General features: G+C 49.8%; 2 protein-coding genes across 8 annotated transcripts in view; one reads left to right on the forward strand and one right to left on the reverse strand.

Moving 5' to 3' along the window:
• exd (PBX homeobox extradenticle) overlaps nucleotides 1-14,057 on the reverse strand; it is a 376,353-nt gene extending 362,296 nt beyond the window's left edge. For all 6 annotated transcript variants that reach the window (XR_012887508.1, XR_012887507.1, XM_037413399.2 and 3 more), the window contains exons 1-2: nucleotides 13,655-14,057; nucleotides 13,267-13,340 (exon numbers count right to left, since the gene is read on the reverse strand). Coding sequence is in view for 4 of the 6 variants with exons in the window: in XM_037413399.2 (XP_037269296.1) it covers nucleotides 13,267-13,340; nucleotides 13,655-13,884 (304 nt within the window). In the remaining 2 variants the exon portion in view is untranslated. The remainder of the gene's footprint in view (nucleotides 1-13,266; nucleotides 13,341-13,654) is intronic.
• Nucleotides 14,058-14,616: 559 nt separating this feature from the next.
• Nucleotides 14,617-22,212, forward strand: part of Sin1 (SAPK-interacting protein 1) — a 141,758-nt gene continuing 134,162 nt past the window's right edge. For both annotated transcript variants that reach the window (XM_037413402.2, XM_075880000.1), the window contains exons 1-2: nucleotides 14,617-14,965; nucleotides 15,114-15,148. The gene's annotated coding sequence lies outside the window, so the exon portion shown is untranslated. The remainder of the gene's footprint in view (nucleotides 14,966-15,113; nucleotides 15,149-22,212) is intronic.

A 22,212-nucleotide genomic window follows, 5' to 3' on the forward strand; every position in this document is an offset into this window, starting at 1 on the left:
AAAATGTACACTCAACCTCTCCGATCAGAGCCAGCGTTATCTTTAGAGACGTCGCGACACGACGCGGTCATCTCGAGCAATTAACTGCGTATACCAGTCGTTATACTAGGGAAACTTGAGCCCGCATTCGAATCCGTGAGTACTGTACACGGATGGCCTTGCGAGCGTGAAACATTTCTACCACAGCAAAGGTTAAATACCGTCAAGTGGTCCTTACATCTTGAATATATTTCGTGTATACATAGGCATATCAATTCGGTATTTCGAAAATAACCGTACGCGGAGAAACAGAGCTAGAGTTTTATTTCGGTGCATGGTGGAGAGGGGTATCCTTGTGCTTCACACACACACACACACACACACACACACACACACATATATATATATATATATATATATATATATATATATATATATATATATATATATCCTATCTCTTGTGCATTTTGATTATTTCGACCGACAGCCCAAACCGGATAGTTCACGAGATAGACTTCGACATAATTAATAATAATAATAATAATATCTAGCATTTTACGTCCCTCAAACCATTGTTCGAGGAGTGTAGTGACGGACAATCTCGATAGTCGAACTGCGTGCGAATTAAGAAAGGGCTGCATTGGAGAGGAAAGGCACGGTGCACCGCAGATACGAAAAAAAGCGCGCGTACAGCGCAGCACCACGGCAAGGAAGACCACGACGCCGCAGGGCGTCCCATCCTCCACGGCCAGTCCGGCGCCGCGTGCTCAGCGCGTGCGGCTACGAGGAGGTCACCTCGGACGCGACACAGCGCCCGCATAGCGTCGCACGGCTGCGCTACGCAGCGACAACAACGGCAGCCGGTAAAAAGAAAAAAACAAAAAAACCCAGGCAGGCTGCGGTGCAGAACAGAGGCAGAGAAAATTAAAAAAAATACAAAGAAAGACAGCGGCGCTGTCACCCTGAGCCACATGTGCCCGTGAGCGATGGGCAGCCGCGGCCGCCGCTGCGCAACACTTTGTTTTTCCCAGAATCACACGTGCAGGCGTCGCAGCACACACGAAGGCGCACGCTGCGCCGCACACACGCGAAGACGAGGCAGCGATCAAACGACAAGAAAGGCCGCCTAAAGATCAAACCCGAACGGGAGGGGGGATCAACGGGGGATCATCGAGGTGCGTCGCCAGATAACGCCGCCGTCCAAGGGCCGCCTCAAAACACGTCTCCTCCTGAGCTCACCCCCCCTCCCCCTTTCCCGGCGGGCAGCGCGTAAAATAACAATAGCAATAATCAAAAAACGCAAAACTTTGAAACCAGCTGCCCGCGGATCCCCTGAAAAGTAGTTTTGGTTTTGCTCTGCAAACGGGTAACGCACAACGACCGGAGAATAAGTTAAATAAAAAAAAGTACCCGGAACGCCAGCGGACGCAACCTTGCCGTCGTACACTTTAATTAACGAGTGCAGAACGAGCGAAAAACACAGTGACCACTCGTGTTCTTCTTTTGTTCCTTTCAATTTGTCTTCGTTACAGCTCAGCTTCAAACAGAAAGAACGCCAACATATTTTTTTCTTCTTTTTGTCGGATATTTAACGGGCTTACGGCGCGTTTTTACTGAACTTCACACGCTCGGTTTTTAAAGAATGTCCGAGCACTTTTGAGCCGCTCCTCAGCAACAAAACAAGGCCCCTCCGATAAGAGGAAGTGCGGGGAAAACACCCGCCACTCGAACCTAGACAGGACGAAAAAAAAAATAAAAATAAATCACAGCATATCCATGAGTGGGGCGAAGCTTCGGAGGGTTGTATCGGTAAACCGTGAATCGTCCGTACGTCCTCGCCTGCTGACTGAACACAGCAGGTACTGCCATCCAGTTTTATAACATCTCGCATCTTTTCATCATATACCAGTAGCGCCATCTAGTGAACACTGCAATAACAAAACTATAGGTGGCTATTTACAACTACATACGTTGAGGATGTACAGACCCACGCCTTAAGGAGCTTCACCCCTAAGAAGTCGAAAAAGCTTCATTGTCGCTGCCCTGTATCCGGTGGCCCGCATCCATTTACACGTCGCGCTGTGCCGTTCTGCCCTTTTCATTCCTAACGACGTGAAGCACGAACCATTAAAACAGATACGATAGGCATGAAGTGCTATTACTAAGGCAGAGAGCGAGCACGCTAACATCTTCGCGTAGGTTGCAGCTCTCACTCATCGCACAGCAGAAATGCAAATATATGGTTGAAATACAATCTATGCGGCTGCGACGCAGATGGAATGACACCTGCATCTACGTCTTGAGGAGGACAATCAGTGCCTGTGTACTCAAAAGAAAGCTCTCAAGGCAGACTTGTGCACACGATCGCCAAGCGAACAATCCTCCGTTCGGGGACTTCAGCTATGGACAGTGGCGTAGCCAGAGGGTGGCACCCCCCCCCCCTTTCCCACACACAAAAATTCTGCCTACAGCCCTGACTAGGGAGACCAGCCCCCAGCGGTTGCAGAAAAAAAAATCTTTCTTGAATTCGGCCCGAGAAGAGCATGGTACGTTCCCTTGGGTAAAACATTAATTGAAGTATAGCGTCTAGGCTTTCAAGCTGAGGGGAGAGCACACGAAGAAACACGCTCGCAAGTGTTAACCCAAAGCTCGCGAGTCACTATACATACAGGCACTGCAGCTTGGAAGTCTCCGAGCGAAATCCGCGCCTCGTGATATGTGACCATCACGGCAGGGACTACGATGCGAAAGAAACGCTGTGTGCTCCTCCTGCACACCCCAAAAGCACACACACACACACTTGGACGCCTGCTGGAACAAGACTCCCGCGGGCGGGGAGGTCGTCTGAGGCGTCTGGCAAATTCTCCCTCCTCCTCCTCGCGGGAGGACAGCCAGGCGCCCAAACGAACCCGAGCGGCCGGCCGAACCGAGGTGTCAGATTTCACCCCGAAAGACAGCCTCCCTTCTTATCTTTCGTCCTTTTCCTAGCGCGCATGGAGATCCCCCGAAGGAGCATTCCGAAGACGGCGCACATAACGACTTTCACCCCTCAGGGTCAAAGGAAAGCAAGCCAGGGCGAAAACTCCCGCACCAAGAAGACCAGGTCGGCGAACTATATTATACAGCACCTTCGACAGTACACAGAAAACGAGACTTCACTGCGAAGCTCCTCTTCTTGGGCGACGCTCTCGAGAGCCAGAACACCCAGGCTGTTGAAAAGTTATGCAGACTAGCAGACAGCCTGTGATTGCGGTTAAACGCAGTGGTTCTGTCGGGAACCTTTCACTCCATTTGGCAGAGAGAACGTACAACAGTTAAAGACCACACGCAGCCCCGGTAGATGGCGTGGACGGTTGGGAGCCCACAGCCGCTGTATCGTAAGGGACCTGTTGAGGCCTCAGTTGAGGTTTCGGTGACCGAGGAACAAGAGGAATTGGCGAGAGGTCACTTTAGGTTTGTGTTGGACGTCCAGGTGGTGGGTACTAGGGTGGACCTGTCAGAGGCACATGAAGCAAAAATAAGGAAGCACCTAATCCCCTACATGCTTATGCACATTACATCAGCGACGGGAGCGAAGTCCTATCCAACAGTCTCATCCATCGCTATGACATACCAAGGCACGTGGGCGACAGATTCTGCAAGTATCCTGCTTGATCTGGGCCTTGGACGAGAAGATATCAAAGAGGCGACCATAAGGCGTGTCCAGGGGGGGGGGGGGGTGCCTGCGGGCATTTAGGGTGCACCAAAGGTCGACGTCGGTACGTAACAGACGCGACCGACATGGGTTCGAGTAGCCATTTTCCAACGTTGCAAGCGCAGCACTGGCAGCTAAGCAAAGCTGCCAAACGGGTCCCTCTGCCCTTTCAGAGTGGCAAGATAACAGAAATCTGAGGGCTTGTCTCACTCCAGGAGTAGGTTCCCAATGATGATGTTAAAAATAGACACCTAACGCATAATTATAGCGTGTGTAAACCATCTAGGGCTCCATTTTTGGCTTTAGGCGTAGCCGATACCAGAGAGTATTGGTCAGTGGAGACTCGAACAACCCCGAAGTTGAGATGTGATGACGCAGACCGCGGTGCCCTCTCAGCTATAGGCTTCGATCATTCCTCAGTTCAGGCACTCAATGATGACCACGCAGACGTGTAAGTGGTGGCGCTATGAACGCCATCAGAAGAGAAGCAGGGAGGAAGAGTCCCGCGTGAGGAGGACGGTGGGTGCGCGCAGGCGACAGCGGCCACGCTCCGACACCCGCGCGGCGTCGAAACAGACGCCACATCACGATGTGCGCGCGCAGGGGGAAGGAGAGGGAGCATCAACGAGCCAGCCTTGTATACACACCGAGCCCCGCTGCTACGAGCGTCGGACGATGAGAGTCTACACAGCTGCCAACGTCACACACACGGCGCCCATTGTACACAGAGCCGAATAGTTGGCCACCCTTCCTCCCCATCATACGTCGCAAGGCAAATCGTCCGCGGGCTTCGCCGCCGTACACGTCAATTTAACCTAGCTCATTCTGCCTCCTCGGCGGACTGCGCATGTTGCCGATACTGCGACGCGTTCACGTTATCTCATCTCATGTCGGAGAGTTCAGTAGACGCATGCCCTGCGAAGAGAGTGTCTGCTCCTTCCACTGTTGCCACATTTTTTGTTTAGAAAGTTTTGCGCCCGTGCCCACTGGAAAAGCCAGCATATGAAAGCGATTCATACTACTTATCATGCTTAGCCCAATATTAGTACCCCGACAGTAAGAAGACTCGGCGGCGTTTCTATAGCCTTTCATGCGTGACCCATTCGCTGTATGCCACACATGACCGGGTGGAAACTGACCAGTGCGCGCGAGCCCAGGAGGATAAAAATGAAAGCGCGCCTTCGTGACGCCGCGGAACGTGCATGTAACTGCGGCTCGCGTGAAGTACGTGCAGGCGCTGGTCAAAAGGAGCCGACCCTAGACGTGAGTGCGTCTCATCAAAGGCGAATCAATTAGGGGCGGCGGCCGGCCGCGGACCGATCTCGTCCAGATCCCTATCGGTTAATGAAGCCATTAGGCCGAGCCGCCCCGTGTGCGCATCACGGCAGGATTGTGGCCGCGAGCACGCTCTCTTCGGCAGCAGATGGAGCGTCGGGCGCAGGTGTAATGCACTTCGCCTGCCTCGACTGCATTCATACTCGGCAGTGGCCGCAACAAGCCATTCGTGGAAGAAAGAACGGCTGCCGCTCAACACGAGCCAGTGCGAGACTGCGACAAACAACCCGATGGCCCCGGACAAGAGTCACGTGGGCGGCGGGCTACCAGCTCGTCTACACGAGCGCCAGAGACCGCGGGAGGCACGCAGCCGCAGAGGCTCCCACCAACAAAGTGGCTCGCACTGCTGCATGGGATGCGAGCTCGCGTTTTATTCTTTCGTTACCATAGCGGCGCCTTCACAGGCCGGCCTGCACGAAGGGAGCCTTCTGGCCAGGGGTTGTGTTCGAACAATGGCCATTTTCGCCCTCCAAGCAGAGCCCACGAGGCGGGCGAGGGGCCCGGCAACAAAGGCGTCCCAAACTAGGCCTATCCGGCCCGGCGCCCCCCCACACACGCAGCAGGGGTCCCCAGCGGCACTACGGGGTGTACCGCACGCAGCGGGAAGGGCAGGCCCTACGACGACGCTCCGCGAGGGGAACCATGCACACTGGGGCCATTTTCCAAGCCCGGACGCAACAGAGGAGAGGCCCCTCAAAACACGTCACGCGAAGGACGCCATCCACCGCTAAGGACCGCCGTACATGCCTTGGGACTATCGCCTCCTTATTCCATTACCACGGAAGAAGAGTGGCGTTGTTCCTCGGAGTTCGCATACTGAACGATCGAAGCGAACGACGAGTCACGGCACACACGGAACGGTGGCCCATCTGGCACAAAAGGAGACGAAGCAGTACGTGCTCCACGAGAACGAACACTAGGTTTTTCGGCCAGTGCTATGCATGCACCGCGCCAAAAACACCGCATTTTTCTTGTTTTTCCACATGCCTGCACAGCTCAAGTGCTTATCCCGCGATTAAATGTTGCAACCAACGATCGAACGGCCTCAACTGCGCGATCGTTTGGACATTTCAAGTTGGCACGTAAAATCGTACCTCGTAAAATGCCAGCGCGAGCCCAAGCCACGCAAAACGCCACAATCGATGCGGACAGTGCTCAAACACGGTCGCGAACGATTCGGCCGCTGAAGCAGTAAGCGAAAGGATTTCACGTCTTCGACTAACGCGCTCTTTGCCTGCCAGCAACGCGGAACTTTCAAAACACACGACTTCGAATGAGAGCGCAGATGACACGAAACTGCACGGCCGTCGTTTGGCGACCACACAAGAACATCGGGTATGTCGGCACGCGCAACGAGAACACCGTTCCCGAGGCACTTGACACGCGACCATTGCAATTCTCGAAATGAATGGACGGATAGAAGAGCAACAGGATGTACCGACAGAAATGGGAATGTCTGCAGCACTTTGCAGTGCGCTTTGAACGCTAGCCGCCACAACAGTGTAAACACGAACGCATACGACGAGGCCGTCTCAGAATGCACTGCGAGCACGAGTAACTACAGTACAAAAACTCAAGATGTCTGACTGCTGTCTGCCTCAACATTACAGACATTATTTTTTTTTTCCTCTGCGAAAAGCCTGCCCCCCCACCCCCCACCCCCAGAACTCTTTAACATGTTATGGCTTCTCACGAAACCTCACATGTTCGAATCGCAGTGCAATCTGTTCGTCACGCAGGTGTGTATGTGCTTAATCCAATGCAAACGTACTTATACGTGTCCTCTATGTTTACGTTTTCTTCTTTGCAGTGGCCAATACTAAACACCGCCCCGCCGCGGTGGTCTAGTGGCTGAGGTACTCGGCTGCTGGCCCGCACGTCACGGGTTCGGATCCCGGCTGCGGCGACTGCATTTCCGATGGAGGCGGAAATGTTGTAGGTCCGTGCGCTCACATTTGAGTGTACGTTAAAGAACCCCAGGTGGTTGAAATTTTCGGAGCCCTCCACTACGGCGTCTCTCATAATTATATGGTGGTTTTGAGATTCTAAACCCCCCTATCAATCAATGTTAAGCACCCTAAAGTTCACATTACACGAGAAACATAATTCAAATGAAAACCAACGCCACGTGCAACATAAAAATATTCAGTTGCAACTGACTGTGCAGGAGTATAAAATTTTTGAAATACAGCCTCAAGTGGTACATGCTCCTTAGGAACGCCCCGGTTTAAAATCGTCTCATAACCAGCACTACTCCGCCGAAGAGTACCCCCGCCTATACTCCAAACTGCCCATCACGCTTGTAAACATGAAAATGGGCGTATGCGCGAAAATAAATGCAGAGATTCGAGACGAGCGTTGCTAAAGTAGAGACAGCTGGGCGAGTTGGCATGGTAGCATAATTAATAAGTACGCTACTATTTAATTCTTACTGCATATTCCACGATTTTCAATGGAGAGTCTGCACGCCCTTTTGTGATAACTTAGTCGTCTGTCTTTGCCTCACGCACTGCTTTTTATTTATTACCAGAGACACCTGAACACATGGAACCATTTCTATCTAATCGAGCGCAGCTAAAGTTGTAGTAATAACAACAACAACAATTATAATAAGGCTGGCAAAACTGCAGTGTAGTCGAGGGATATGGTTTGACTTCCATTACGTAGGGCTCTTTCGTAGCAAACACATAAATCTAAATCAATGTACAGGACTACGGGCGACGGAGATATAGCAGCACTCGCGCATCCGCCGAGCTTTCGGGTAAAAACTCTTTTAGACCTTACGCATCCTGTCCGACGGAAGTGTACAAAGCCCCCCCCCCCCCCCCCCCCCCGCACCACGAATCGCCGATCGTTTCGCCAGCTGACGCCCTAAACGAAGTTCTCAGGTCAGTTGCGCTCCGTCAAACTGAACGCAGGAAATGCGGTGCAAGCCGTTACTGCGCGCACGTACAGTAGTAATAGTTTCGTTCTCAAATAGTTAGAGCGGCGAAATATCTGCCCGTCGATGGAGATACAAAAGAACGCGCGCGTAATTCCCAGTGCGCTCCACAAAACGGAGACCGTGGCCGAGAACCCTTCCAACACGCGCAATGTCTCGGAGAATAACAACAATAAACTAAAGAAACACAAACTTCAACGTCACGGCTGACAAACCACCCTGAACGACAACACGGGCAGGAGGCGGTGAAAGCCGCTCAAACACAAAACGGGTGGCGCGTACATGGGAGATAAAAAATAATAATAATAAAAGGAAACAGATGACAGGCGCGTTGCGCCACGCACCATTCATCAAGGACGCGTCGAGCGCGCGAAAGCCACCGAGGAGGAATCGATGCCTCGCCGGGGGCTCCACCTTTGTCGGAGGGAGGGAGGGGGATCAAGAAGTATCACCAAACTCTCACGTCGCGATTCAGCTCTTCGCTCTCCATTTATGCTCCGGGGGCATCGAAACAGTGTACGAGCCGACAGCGATTCCGTCACGCCGCCAAACGATACGGCAACATGCGAGCGAAAAAGTCGAAACGATCTTCTCAGGTACGCATTGTTTCAAAAGGAAGCGGTCGCGCATCGCGCTCTCCTCCTACCCGAGACGGCCGTGCGCTACCAGGCGCGAGCTGTAGGGCATGCAGGGATCACGTGACACTGGTCCACGCGACCTACGGCTTTTTTACACGCCAGTCTCGCGCTATAAAGCTTCGTATCATGAAAAGAGTTGCGCACTCATCAATTCCGACATGAAGCCAAGCAAGTTGCGTACGCAAACCTCTCGCGCCCTCTAATATAAATCTGTCCGTTGTTTCGAACTGGCACGCAACGCCGCGCCACTGCTTGCCTGCGCTCAGCACGGAGCCCGAAAATCGTTCACGGGCGACAAGTATTGAGGATGCAGCGCGTTCAGCAACGGCATTGCATTACAGCACTTTCAAGTACTCGGGTTATAAAATACGCGCTGTAGACTCTGCGTGTTCTCTCTAGCCTTACGTTACTAAATAAGACCACGGTTATATACCCACTGCGCTGAGCCAACAAGAGTCGCCAAAGCCTTCGACTGACGTCAGAGAAGCGCTTCCTTCCTTACTCTCAGCCCAAGCTTCTCAAGAAAAAAAAAGAGAGAGAGACTCTAGTGCATACGTATATAGCCTCCGCGACTAGAATCACCGGAGAAATGCAACGTCTCCGGTGAGTCTAGCCTGGAGGCGCAGTATTTGCAAAGTACACAAAACGCGGTCGTCGAAGCTGCAAGGCTTTCGAGGACCAACGCTCGAGTGAGATTCGTCCGATAAAGGTTGAGAGCCGATGAACGACGTCTTTAATAAACCGCCTGTATATGATAGGGCACTCTTTGGGACTTGGTGCGGACGAAGTTCTAGAGAAGCACAAAGTTTTGGTGGAGAGTTCTGGCGAGGCACACGAAAATATCTAGAGGGTGGACGAACGTGGTAGCACAAGCGGCGGCGCGTTTCTCAGTGTTCACACCCGACGACGAGCCGTGAGAGAGCCGTTACGACCGCAAACTCGGCCAACGCGCTCCCCGCTCCAGTGTCGAGAAGCTGTCAGGGACGGGGCCCGGGCCTCCTTCGTATGCGCAGATTTTCTGGGAGCAGAAGAAAAGGACAGCATTTAGGTGACGCGCCTCGAGAAAACATGCCCGCTCCCTCCGCCGCCGCATGCCACGAAAAATACTCGGAGAGGGGGATCAAGAAGTCTCTCACAACCTGCAAGCAAGAACGCGGCGCGATCTCTCACTAAGAGATGCACACGTATCGCTAAGCGTGTTTATTTCTTTTCGCTGATCCTGAAATAACCGAAGCAAGTGGGCCAGCTCTTCCGAAAGCGAGGTGAAGAGCGTGTTTACCTAACTCCGCGTGCCAATGCACGCAAAAATCCTCGCCCAGGCGTAACGACGGTTTAATTCGATAAGTGAATAATGAGAACCTCCGAACATGGAAAGTAGCTTCGGGTGAAATTAATCGACGCGTCCTAGCGCACCAAGCGCCACTTGAGAATAGGAGTTCGGGCCCACAAGTGGTAGGGGCCTAATACAGTATTGATTCACACTAGCCAGTCGTCCGACATTTTTTTTCGTTCACTCCTTCTCCCTCTTCAACTTCGAAAACGCACGACAGCCGCCAAGGGAGCAGCAGTGGATTGAGGTCGTACCATTGCTACTCCCGAGAATGACGCAAAGCGGGGTAACACCCCCCGCGTTGCCATTTAAAGGCGAGAAACTGATCAGTTCTTCAACGCGCATGAAAAAATCAGTGGCTCAAAAGAAGTACGGCGAGCACCAGTGTGGAAACCAGAAAACACTGACACACGAACGCGTGACCTGAGGATAGTTCTTCAAAATTCGCATGGAGGCTACTCTCGCTGCGGTCACACAACGCCACGGACTTTCGGGTGCGCCCCGCCACAGCTCCCATTCATTACACCCAGCCTCCCCAAGACGCTGATTAATGCGGCGTGCAGCGATATGCAGCGAAAACCTGGCGGCGGCCCGCAGTCTGCGCTCTACAGGCACAGTGGCCTGCCTACCTGCGACGTGTACTACGAGCAGCGTGTCAAGCCGGTGATTTCGCAGGTGCTGCGCGTTGAAAGTGCCGAGCGCGTACACAACCTTTCGCCCGCTCGCGGCCTCGCTAGAAAACGAAGCCCCACACGGACAACGGCTGATAACGACGCGCGGCGCCGTGAGCAAGTGTGTCGAAACGCGCCGGTGTAGTGTAGTACTTGCAATGTTCGAGTCACCTGCGAGCTGCTAGTGTGCACGACGCGGCCTCCTCGTGCCAGGAAGTAGTCGAGCAAGAGGGTGGCCAAGAAGAATAAAAAAAAAATCCACGTATGAGTGCGTGCGAAATCCGTGTCGCAGGGCGCGTTGAACAGATAGGCCGATATCCTACGCGAGCGTAGGCCGCCTTGCTCTGCAAAACGCGCGCTGACGGCAAAGGATTACGAAGAGGAGCGGCATGCACGCTCTGCCCCGAGTGATAAGGGCCGCCGTTTCAGGAAGGTCGTAGACCGAGATAATGCGCAGCCGTTACGGAGACAAGACTATGACCGCCAACAGCTATTCACAACTTTCTCTCCGACGGTCAGTGTGAACAGCAGTTTTACGAAATTCTCGTCACAAGGACTTTCAAAAGACCAGCAAAGAGCCCACCAAAAGAACTGAGGGACACACTTCTTATTGACCCACCCTCGCGAGCTCTTTCACGATATCGCGGGAACGTTTTACCACGACAGAATCTCGGTGATGCCGATAAAGGATCGAAAGCGCGAGCAGACACACAAGGAGCGGTCATTGTCAGAGCTGTGTTGACCGCTTCTTGCGTGTTGTACGTTGTCCGCTGTTTTACACAAGCACACGACACACAGTGTACAGTCACATCTTGCCTAAAATTTGAACACACGCCAAGATCCTTCAAAGACACCATGCAACGCCAGCTCCTCAACAATTCCGCGCTATAAACGTGCACTGCATGCACGTTGAAACGTGTAATAGCCGCCCGTTTTTCCGCCAGTTTGTTCGCTACCCACGCACATCGGCAACCGTGTCGGGTATGCTTCGTTCGCGCCAGCAATTTTTTTCGCACTACGCCACAAGGCTGAATCACACGACCGGCACGTCAAGAGGCTGTCCTACTGGACTCGTAATCACTGCCGGCGTCCTGAAGAATGTCAACAAGAACACAACGACGACAGTTCAACGTGCATGCAACAGTCTCCCATTCAAGTTCACTGTGATAATAGAGGGGATTCGTGAATGTGCGCGACAAGTCCGCACATGCCGCTCGCTGAAACAACATGCAGACCTCTACCGAACGCGATGTAGCGTCGGGCAATTTTGTATAGTATAACTCGCTGTTTGGGCTAGTTGGTGCACATCTTGATTAAATAGTCAACGTCGCGCCAAATGAACCACACATAGAAAGAAACACACATAGACACCAGGGTCGCTCACTTAGTAAACGTGGTACGAATGTGACTCAACGAACGGGAAGTTTTGAAATGGAATAAGATAAGGGAGAAGCACGTACCACCATACTAGCGCTGTCGGAAGGTTACTCTAAAGATTGCATAATAGTTCTCGTCAGTGTTTTTAATAAACGGTAACAGTGGCCGAACGATTTTCTCAAGCGCGCGCTATTGTCGCACGGCCCATCAAATGACGCCAGCAAATGCAGGTAATTTTCTCGTCGGCAGGGCAGCTAGAGAAGAAAAGCGAGTCGTCTAAATTGGCCAGCACACGTCCGAGGAGAGCGTCAACATAAAAGAAGGAGGCACCGATGTGAAACATAGCGACGTGCTCGTAACCCATCGCGTTGTACTCGGTGGAGTGCCTCAAGAGTGCACAGACGTGCGCTTCGTAATTACGGTGTTGGAGAGGAAGCAAAAAAAAAAAAAACGGAAACAAATAAGCAGCGTAATAAGGCGTCGTGGCTCTTTAGCTTAATCGACGCGAGCGACGGAGAGGGCAACCAGGAGAAAAGTGGGCAGACGAGCCGGACACGAAGCGGCGAGCACTGCACCGAGAAATTGAAGCCGCCGCGTAGACTTCATACCCGGCACAAAACACCGTCACGAACGCCATGCGAGGCGGCGATCGAGGCACGTGAGCCGCTCACCCAGAGCAGGCTTTTCGTATTGGAACGGACACAGGAGGGTGTTTTGGATTAGTGAGACTCCCGCAAAGCAACTAGTGGCCTCCCCACTTGCCGTGCAAATGTATGTATGTAAGCCGCCAGTTGGTGATACGTTTCCCGCCACGGACGGAATTCACGTGCGCCCCGGAACAACGACGCCGTGCACGCGTCCCGCGAGGGGTCAGAGCACCCACGGACTCCCCGGAGCCGGTTACTGACACAAGCCGATAAGCGGTTGTCTCGGGCTGCCCGAGAGCTACAACGAGTCGGTGGCGTTTCGCCGAGGCCGCTGACAGCGCTTATCACTGTTGACAAACGCAGTGAACAGCCGGTGGACGCGCGTGCGTTTTGTTGCTGCACGCACGGCGCTTAATGGGACCGAGGCAGACGACGCGGGCCTTGGGCGCGCGCAGGGAAGGCCGTGCTCGATACTAGGCCTCGCCTCCCGTGCGGTAGCCTGCGGCAGTGTCTTCCGCTGTCATCGCCGCTGGCCTGAGACGCGATCGGCCGCCGATAGCGTCAGAAACACACTCTAAATGCGACTCTACACACAAACATGGCGGCCCCCAGGTACGGTACAAGCCTAAAAAAAAAAAGTTTTGAGCAACTCACCTGTTTTCTCTTTGATTTCGCAGAGGACGCTGAAGAGAGCGGGCTTCATTCGGTGGCAGTTGAGCGTGTGTTTCCTGGCAAAAGAAAAGGGCAGAAAGACAGCCGGTAAGCCGGATGCAGGCTTACGCTTACAGTGCCGATGTCGTCGGCCGGAGAAGTACTAAGCCTTTCCGAGCCGACGATTCCGGCGTTAGGGTTAGGGGGTACGGGAGCAGTCCGACGCGGCTCGCGCGCGCGGCACAACACACGTTGCACGGATGTCCGCGCCATCGCCGGGTTACAGCTGGCGATCGTGTGTCAATGCCCGCTGCGTGATCACCAATTCCGTTGTTCTCCGAGACGCGCAGAATCGGGGAAAAATCGCAGACCCCGGAGGCAGGCTACATACCTAGCTTGCGCTTCGTCCAAGCTCTGGTCGGTGATGTTCATGATCTGTTGGAGAATTTCCGAAATGTCGTGCTTCCTCGGCTCCTGGTCGGGTGCGGCCTGTTGGCCCGTCGGGTCGACACCGTGCGATTGCGGAGGCATTCCGTAACCATGCTGGGGCACGACATGGCCCGCCATGCTCACGATGGGATGTTGTGATACTGGGTGCATCATTCTTTGTTGCTCGTCCATCGCTCGGAAGCACCTTTTCACGGGCGGCCCGGCTACAAACACCAGCGGTAGGCCTCACACGGCGTTAGCCACGGCTCCCGGAGCACCACCATCCATAAGTCCGCACTCACGCTACGCTAAACCAACTGTAATTGAGTGTTTTGATTGGAATACTTTTGACGGACAGCGAGCGGCTTCAGGGTGGGTTGAACGATAATGCCAGTCAAGCCACTTCGCCATAAAAGATGAGCGTATGCTGTGACGACAGCTACGTCATAAAAGGGAGTAACCAATGCGCGCGCCTGGCGCCAGTCACGTGGGCGTCCGGGATGGGTGTCAATCACTTTCGAACCTTCCAACGAAGCTCCGCCCACTGCGTGACAAACGACTAGCGGAACTTCCGGTTTTTTTGCTCCTGCGCATGCGCTTTGCTCGTTTACGATTGCCACGACGTGCTCGGTTTTGCTTAACACTAATCGCAAACTTTTTTGTAAATTTGAAAGTTTACGTTACAGAATTATAACCGTAGTTATCTTATTACTTTTTAAAAGTTTCTGTACAACGTTTTTCTTTTTTACTAAATTACAACTTTGTGTCACAACATTACTTCTAACTTGTTTTTTTTATTTGACCTAATCTAACTCAACAAATTCAAAACATAACAATATTTTTTGTCGCATTTTTTGTATAACATCCAAATGTTTATTAAAAACTTTTGCACGCCAACTTTAATCTGGTAGATGGCAGCACTTGTAGGCCATAGTTTTCTCAAAAGTCGAAAAGGTTTGTTTTGAGCTTCGAAGATTGGGTTTCCGCAAATTTTACTGCTGTCTGGCGTTGGTTGATGCCGGTACATCGAGTCAATTATTGAATCCTGCGCTTTTTTTTTTTCACGCATCAATCGTAAAACGGGCCGTCCGTGCGGTATCGGGAAGTCACCATGTCCGGTCTTGTTCGTGTGATGGACTTGTCAGAACAACAGTGTTTTAACGCAGAAAATCGGCTACTATATCCCATCTAGGTCGTCTTCGACAGCGTTTATGCGACCCCGGGTATCCCTCATCACTCCTTCGGGGACTTGGCCGCCTCGCGTTTCCAAAAGGTGACTGCATTCGCGAATTCCGTTTCTTGCCGTCGATGCGGCGCCCGAGTGATCGCTAAAGCTTTATGCTGCAACTCTTGTAACGCGCTAGAAGTTTTTTTCTTTCTTTCGTTACCGGGTTTGTTTTTATTATTGTTGTACGTTTCAGGTCAAATCAAGATGCCGGGGTCCGTCCATCTACGTGTGAGTACTACAGCCTGATCTCGGTACATTGTTCCGGGCGAACGGGTTAATCTTGACAAGAGGCGTGCTAAACGAGTGCACACTGTCTTCTTCGGGCAGGCGATACGAATTTGCGGTCAGATAAGGCGCACGTACGCCGGGCCCGCGTGCTTTCAGTCTTCAAGCCACGGCAAGTTTTCGTCATTTGAATGGCAAAAGCTTTCTGTGTGCAAGACGAATGACCGAATCCGCTAATCGTTACGGTAGTACTTGACTTTTTTTTTTCTGCTATTCTCAGCGAACATTGTTTAAGACAGGAGTGAAGCTTCGTAACATTGTTACTGTGTCGTACTTCCGTTCGCACACTTTCGACGTCGCGTACAATGACTGTTAAAGCCGCTCACTGTTGCATGAACAGTGAATGATTTCGAGATCTCGCAAGGGAGTTTGGCATGCTACAGTGCAAAGCGGAATCGTAAACGTTAGTCGGGCCAAACGTTTGTTTTTCTGGCTGGGATAAAAGTGTGAAGGTCTTTTAATCCCTAATTCAGGTTTTTCCCCCTAATTGCACATTGTTTTTATTTGGCATTAAGTCGTGCGCAAAAATTCCGCTGCATGCTGTGCGCATCTGCCCTCTGAAGCTGTAGGATGGGTGGTTCCTGGATTGCGCTAACGCATTTTGTCTTGCCTTACTGCAAAGTAGACGAGCTGCATCCTCTTCTAAGCTTTTTGTGCTTGCCACACTCCTATCTAAATTATCCACGAGCTTAGTGTTCAACAAAGATTTAACATACTAGGCATTTTAATTATTGCACTGTACCTGCTGAAACCGCAATTCATTGGAGAAGCTGGATAAGATGGTTTTTCTGTGCCTGCCGAGTTGGGATAGTAGCTGTGAGATATCTGTCTATGCAATGAAACGGTTAAAAATTCAGGGCGTTTAATGCATATCATTTCTCATCATCTGGTTGCCACAATAAGTGTTCAGAGCCACCGCAGCCGTACTACCTAGAAAGCGGCAAGCAAAGGAGGCACTGGCGACATTGATAACTCGTTGTCCATCCTTTATTTCAGCATTTTGAGTGGTCGCATTTTGCTTGCTGCGTTGATTCAGCAAATGGCGGCAGCACAAACTACCCATTAATCACAAAGGGATCAGGATAGGTGCACTTCACACAAAACATTTCAGTATTTCCATGAAATAAAATTCTACTTCAAGCCATAAGTTGACATCAAACGGGAATACTCGTTGCTGGAATCCCATCTACTGGTCTTGTACCAGAAAACGATGAAGCACTTATGTAAACTTCATTTTTGTACCTTTTGCAACCATGAGGCTGTGTAGTCAAACTGCCATTATAAAACAGGCCGTTATGGAAAGTTTGTCAGCACGCACAAAATAGAGATGTGAGGAAAGAACACAAAGTAGCCCAACATTTTTGTTTGTCGCACTCACGCTGAAAAACTTTCCGTGTTGAATTCTTTCCCATTCGCCCCGTTTTCTATACTCTTACAAAACAGGCCAGACTATGTCCACTGTAGTGAATGTCGTGAGAATTAGAGAAGGAGGGGTTGCATTACAAATCAAAGAAATATGGACATAGACACAGAGTAATATTGCTGTTCTGAAGATTTTAAGTATACCTATTTCTCTTTATGTAACGCAGTACCACACACATTGAAGTAATAGCTGCAGTGCTTTTTCCTGAAACTGTCTTCGTGCAGTGTGCTCGGGTCGGATTTGGCTCACGACCCACCAGTTGCCGACGCCTGCTTTAGACCAGGATAGAGTGTTGTGGCAAGTATAGAACCTGCAGAAGTGCAACTGTGTCTAGGGCTCAGTATGGTTGGGGTGGCTCTGTTGTGCTAATGTTGAGCATTTTGTTTACATTCATTTACATTCAAGCAAAATGCCCAACATTTAAAAAAAGTCTGTTAATTGTGGGTGCCATTGTTGTATGTGTCTTCGCAGTAGTATTTGAAGTATTGACAGAAAGTTTTTTTTTTTCAGTTTTATTTTTTTATTCAAAAGCTGTTTGTCCTAAAATTTTGGTTTAGAAACATAGTTTCTAAAGAGCAGAATAATAGGTCACATTTCTTTTTAATGCAACCGGTTCATAAGGTCAGCAAAGTGCTGCACAGGTTTGAACATTCGATGGGAAAGCTCGTTGCTGGAATCCAATCCACTGGTCTTGTAGTACCAGAAAAAGATGAAGCGCTTATGTACACTTCAGTCATACTGCCGAAAGCGGAGTCCATTCAATGCTTAGAGAGGTAAGAGGCTTTTCGAGCGAGGAGCCCAATCTCAAGTGTCAGTCTTGCAGTTTTCAGCGGCACCCTCGGACTTTTGGCTTGTCGACTGGTACACTCTGAAGTTGGTTGAAATAATATGTGACGGCTAGCTATGCTTTGGCTCCACAAGTTTCTCCTTTTCGTGTTGGAAGTCAAACTGTACATGATGTGCTTTTTGAAAAATAAGTTGCATACACAGGGCTGTAAAATTTGTGGGGCTGTCGAGGAATTGCTGCTTTGCGCCATAATTGTAAAATCGATAGCTGCTCTAAAGCACCGGCTTAGAACTCTTTTTTTTTTTGTCTTGATAACTTTTTAAATCTGTTTCTTGTAGGTTCCTTCAGAGTGCAACAAACATTTCCTCATAGTGTAGATCTTACCAATACAAAATGCATCACTACCATATCATGGCTTCAAGCAGAACTTCCTATTCAATCTCAGAAATTGCAGGTGATGGCCACATGCTATCACAAGCTGCTGACGTGGGGTTCAGTCATCCTGGTGCAGTGTTTGCAACCTGCACCATGACCATCCTGCCTCTGAAGGCTGAGCGGGCTGCCACACCGGCCACCTTTTCCTCTACGTGTTACGGTTCATGCGAAAAAGCCTGCTCTTCTGCGGTCACATCTTTGGGAATGCAGTAATGCCCACTCACCCCTTCTCTTCCCTATCGTGTTGCTCGATGCCCATTCTCCTCATTATAATGATCCAATCAAAGCTATTTGGGTTTCAGTGACACAGTCGGAGTGTAATCTGAGACCACTGCACGACCTGTCTGACCCGTGCAGCGGGGCTTTGTTACACCGCATGACTACCCTTTTCTCTTTAATGGCGGAGCTGTTATAAGTCGAACATGCGTCACTGTCTGTGCGTCTGTCTGGTGTCACACTACGCAGGGTTGTGTTTTCCTCCCTGCTAGAGCAAGAGCAAGTGTTTCGTTGATACTCCATGGGCTTTGCTCCGTAGGCTTCACACGGCGCGGTCAGCTGCAGGAGCTTGCCGCAGCGTTCACATCGCTAAAATTCTTCATTTTGAGCATAGGGATCGCAAGTGAAATGGCAGTGGCAAAAACTCTGAATCCTGATAGGTGACAGCTATGTCCCAAGAGTCGCAGTAAAACGCACCAAGCCACCAAATACCACTAAGAATCTCGCCAACGCACACTGGCTCTCCCTTAATCACGACCACATCACCGGCGAAGCACACATAATCACAGGTGATTGCTGAATATTTCACCAAACCACAAAAATCACACAGGGACACATGATAACCATAGGTGCACTGTTTCAGCAGATTTCAGTTTGTTGAAGTATGTTTCTTAATTTCTGTCGCACCAGGATTCGTACTTCAAGCCCATAATTACACAACACTCAACACACACTTTATAAATCGGTCACATTCAATTATGATTGAATTATTTATTGCTGCACGTCAAAGGGATTGATTGGCATTTTGAATGCATGATAGCTGCCCTGCATGAAAGGAGAAACCTGTGCTATTTTTCTGTTGGATTGAGCTCGTGGCAATACTCGAGAGAATGTTATTGTGGTTCTTGCAATGAAATTCAGGGTAAATTGGAGTTACCCAACTCCACTCCTGTTGTGAAATGCTTTTTACGCCCCCCTGCCCTTTGATCCGAGTGGGGGAGTGGTTTTGCCGTGGTACCGAACAGTTTCCTTCTTGTAATAGCTTAACATCGACCTGCTAGTGGCTACTGCTGTAGGCATGCCTTTTGGTAGCAACTTCTTTGCACAATCAACATATTCAGAAAGCCTCATCTATCTATAGTGACAATTGTCCGAAGAGCCTGAATTAAAGCACACTGCCTCCTCTTTTATCTGCTAAGGCCATGTATTTTAAAGGTGGTCGCAACAGGCAGAAGCATCGTGGAGCATTTTCTTGTTGTTTTCTATTAACGATTATGTTATGCAGACTTCCTAATTTCTTGCAATATATAAAAGAATCTATAGTCGTGCTTAGAGGCTCGAGAAATGGAGTTGGCATTTTCATCTGTTGTTACTAAAAGCACATGACAGGGATAGGCATTTTATTTTTAAAAGATTTTAAGCTTACCACAGCCGCACTCGTGCTCAACGGTTGCAGTGAGGCTCTATTTTACAGTGAAAGCTGTTCCACATCGTGCGAAATTAGAAAGAAAAAAAAACCTAGCAGCAATGACACAGTAGGGCTCGAACCTGGGTCTGCTGGGTGCCAGCCCGGTATTCTACCACAGAGCTACACTGCTGCTTCTAACTTGTTGGCAAACTTGCCTTAGGCAGGCTTGATGTCGGGAAAGCAATCGCGTTAGTACGACTTATAAATCGTTTTAAAACAGCGAAAGAACAAGCAGTCGTCGCACAATGCGAATAGCGTAACAAGAGGGCCGTCCAATGCTCCAATTTATTACAAAAGCTGGTTCTTGTTCCCCTATTAAGTTGGGCACATACCCACTTCAGCCATAATTCCTCGTCGTCGCCAGCCACTGCATGAACACTTAATACAAAAATCCTTGCAAATGTTTAGCGGATACCACGCTTTTCAGAAGAATAAGGAAAATAGCATAGCGAACGTCAGCCTACTACCCCCAAAAATTTGTTATTAAAGGCCTTGTGCATATCAAGCAAGTGTGCTTGCAGTGGTTACCCAATGAGTGTTTTGAAAAGGCTTTGAAAGCCGGTTTGCTAGCTTTCACTGTGACTGTGCTGCGCCTTCCACTTAGGCCTGGTGTTTTTTTTTTTTTTTCTGTCAAGATCATCTGCTTGAACTTGTGACCCTGTTATTCACTCTAGTTTGGCAACAAAAACTGCTGATTTATCGTTGTCTGTGCCTTTTAAATATCTTAGTCCAGTTCTTAAGAATTGATGTCGAAGGTGATTACTGGCCCCAATGCAATGCACAGATGTGCAAAACTACACATTCTGAACAAAATTTGTCAGGCCGGCATGGTTGGCCAGTGGTTTTGGTTCTTGCCTGCTGATCCAAAAAGACACCACTTCGATTCCGGCCACAGCAGTTGAATTTTGAAGGAGACAAAATGCTAGAGGCCAGTGTACTGTGCAATATCAGGGTACGTTCAAGAACCCTAGGTGGTTTTAATTCTCATAGACTTACTCACTTTGGGGTGTTAAGCACCATAAGCTAATCTTATCAAATTGGCAAGGTATGGTTCAAGTCATTCAGTATGACACATTCTTGTTTTGTTTGTAAAAAAGACAACTGGTTTGCCTTTGTGTGCAATATTTGCACTGAGTTATCCAACAGTGGGAGCAACACCTGATTGGTGTTTGCATGGCAGTAAACTACATCTTTCGAGTTATGTTTTTGAGAATTGTTCGGAGCTTCTTGAGAGGCACATGCAAACACAAATGTGTGGCCTTTTTGTGACAGACTAGGCAAGTGAGAACACATCCGCCTGCCCATAAGCAATTAACTCTACGGACGCACCCCTTATGCAGCTTCACTGCTTTTGGAAAGTGGTGAGAACATGTGCTGTAGTCTGTCAGTCTATTGCTGCCACACATAAGCACACATGCTCGCTCGCCTGCCATCTTTTCTGTCTTCTGCAGCATGCTGAAGGACATGAAATGCAGAAAGGCTTGATGAAAGTTCAGGTCTGCAGGCTCTGCATCCACCTGACGAGCACAAAAGATGAGTTAAAAGTTGAAAAGTTAGACAAAAGTTTCACTTGATGCCTTCGCATTCTCTTCAGTGGCTTCTCGGCCTGCACATTCACCTAACGCTGCTACCGAGGGTAAAGCACGGCACTTTGTTTTTCTGAAGAAGCCAATTTATAATTTATAAGGGCCACTTACCAGATCTGAGCGTTGCAAAGACACAACCTCAACAGATGCATCAGGCAGTGGCTATCATATCTGTGAGTTTGAGACGATATCGTCGAGCTAAAATTTTAAACTTAAGTGTGTACACTTGTAGAGTAAGCTGGAGTCAGAGTCTAAGTCGCACGCACTGCATGGAATGTGTCTGACCACAGCATGTGACTTAGGTTCATCATCCAACGTAAAGCTTGCTGTGCTGCCCCTACCAATGCACAGCAAAGCGAAGTAGAAAGAGAAGATTAAAAGAGGGTAAGGCTGCGCGTGAGCATAAAGCACGTAGAAGAATGGAACTGGACTTGATGACGTTGGCTGAGACAAAAAAGAATGCTTCTGCTGACAGTCACGCTGTCACCATACTTCTGCCCAGGGTGCATATGGCTGGTCACAGCTGCTGCTGTGGCTAGGGGGCTCAGCTGCTGACCTGAATCTCGCGGGTTCGATTCCGGCTGTAGCGGTCGCATTTTGATGGAGGCAAAATGGTAGAGGCCCTTGTACTATACAATGTCAGTGCACATTAAAAAACACCAGATGGTCAGAATTTCCAGAGCCTTTCACTATGGCGTTTCTCTTGATCATATGGTGGTATTGGGAAGTAAAACCCCAGATATAATTATTACAGCTGCTGCTATCATTGGTGACCTGACAATGATATTTGTCATCACCTGGGCATTTAATCACACCATTGCTAAATCATGGGGGAAAATTTATTTTTCTGGCCACTCTGGGTATTTCAGTCTATGTTGGTGACAATGCTAACTGGCCAAGTTAGCCAAGCATGCTAACTACCGAGCTATTGCGTGGCAGCAATTCTAAAAAATTGCTGAAACTAGTATTCTGCATAGCGAGTCTGAAATCAGTAGTGTCTGTTTATGTATTCTGGAGAGCATTTTACTGTACTTGACAAAAGTTCATTTTCTAAGCATCACTTTAAAACACTTAACAGCAAAGCTGGTTAGC

Source organism: Rhipicephalus microplus, chromosome X, assembly GCF_043290135.1.
Source record: "Rhipicephalus microplus isolate Deutch F79 chromosome X, USDA_Rmic, whole genome shotgun sequence".
NCBI lineage: Eukaryota > Metazoa > Arthropoda > Arachnida > Ixodida > Ixodidae > Rhipicephalus > Rhipicephalus microplus.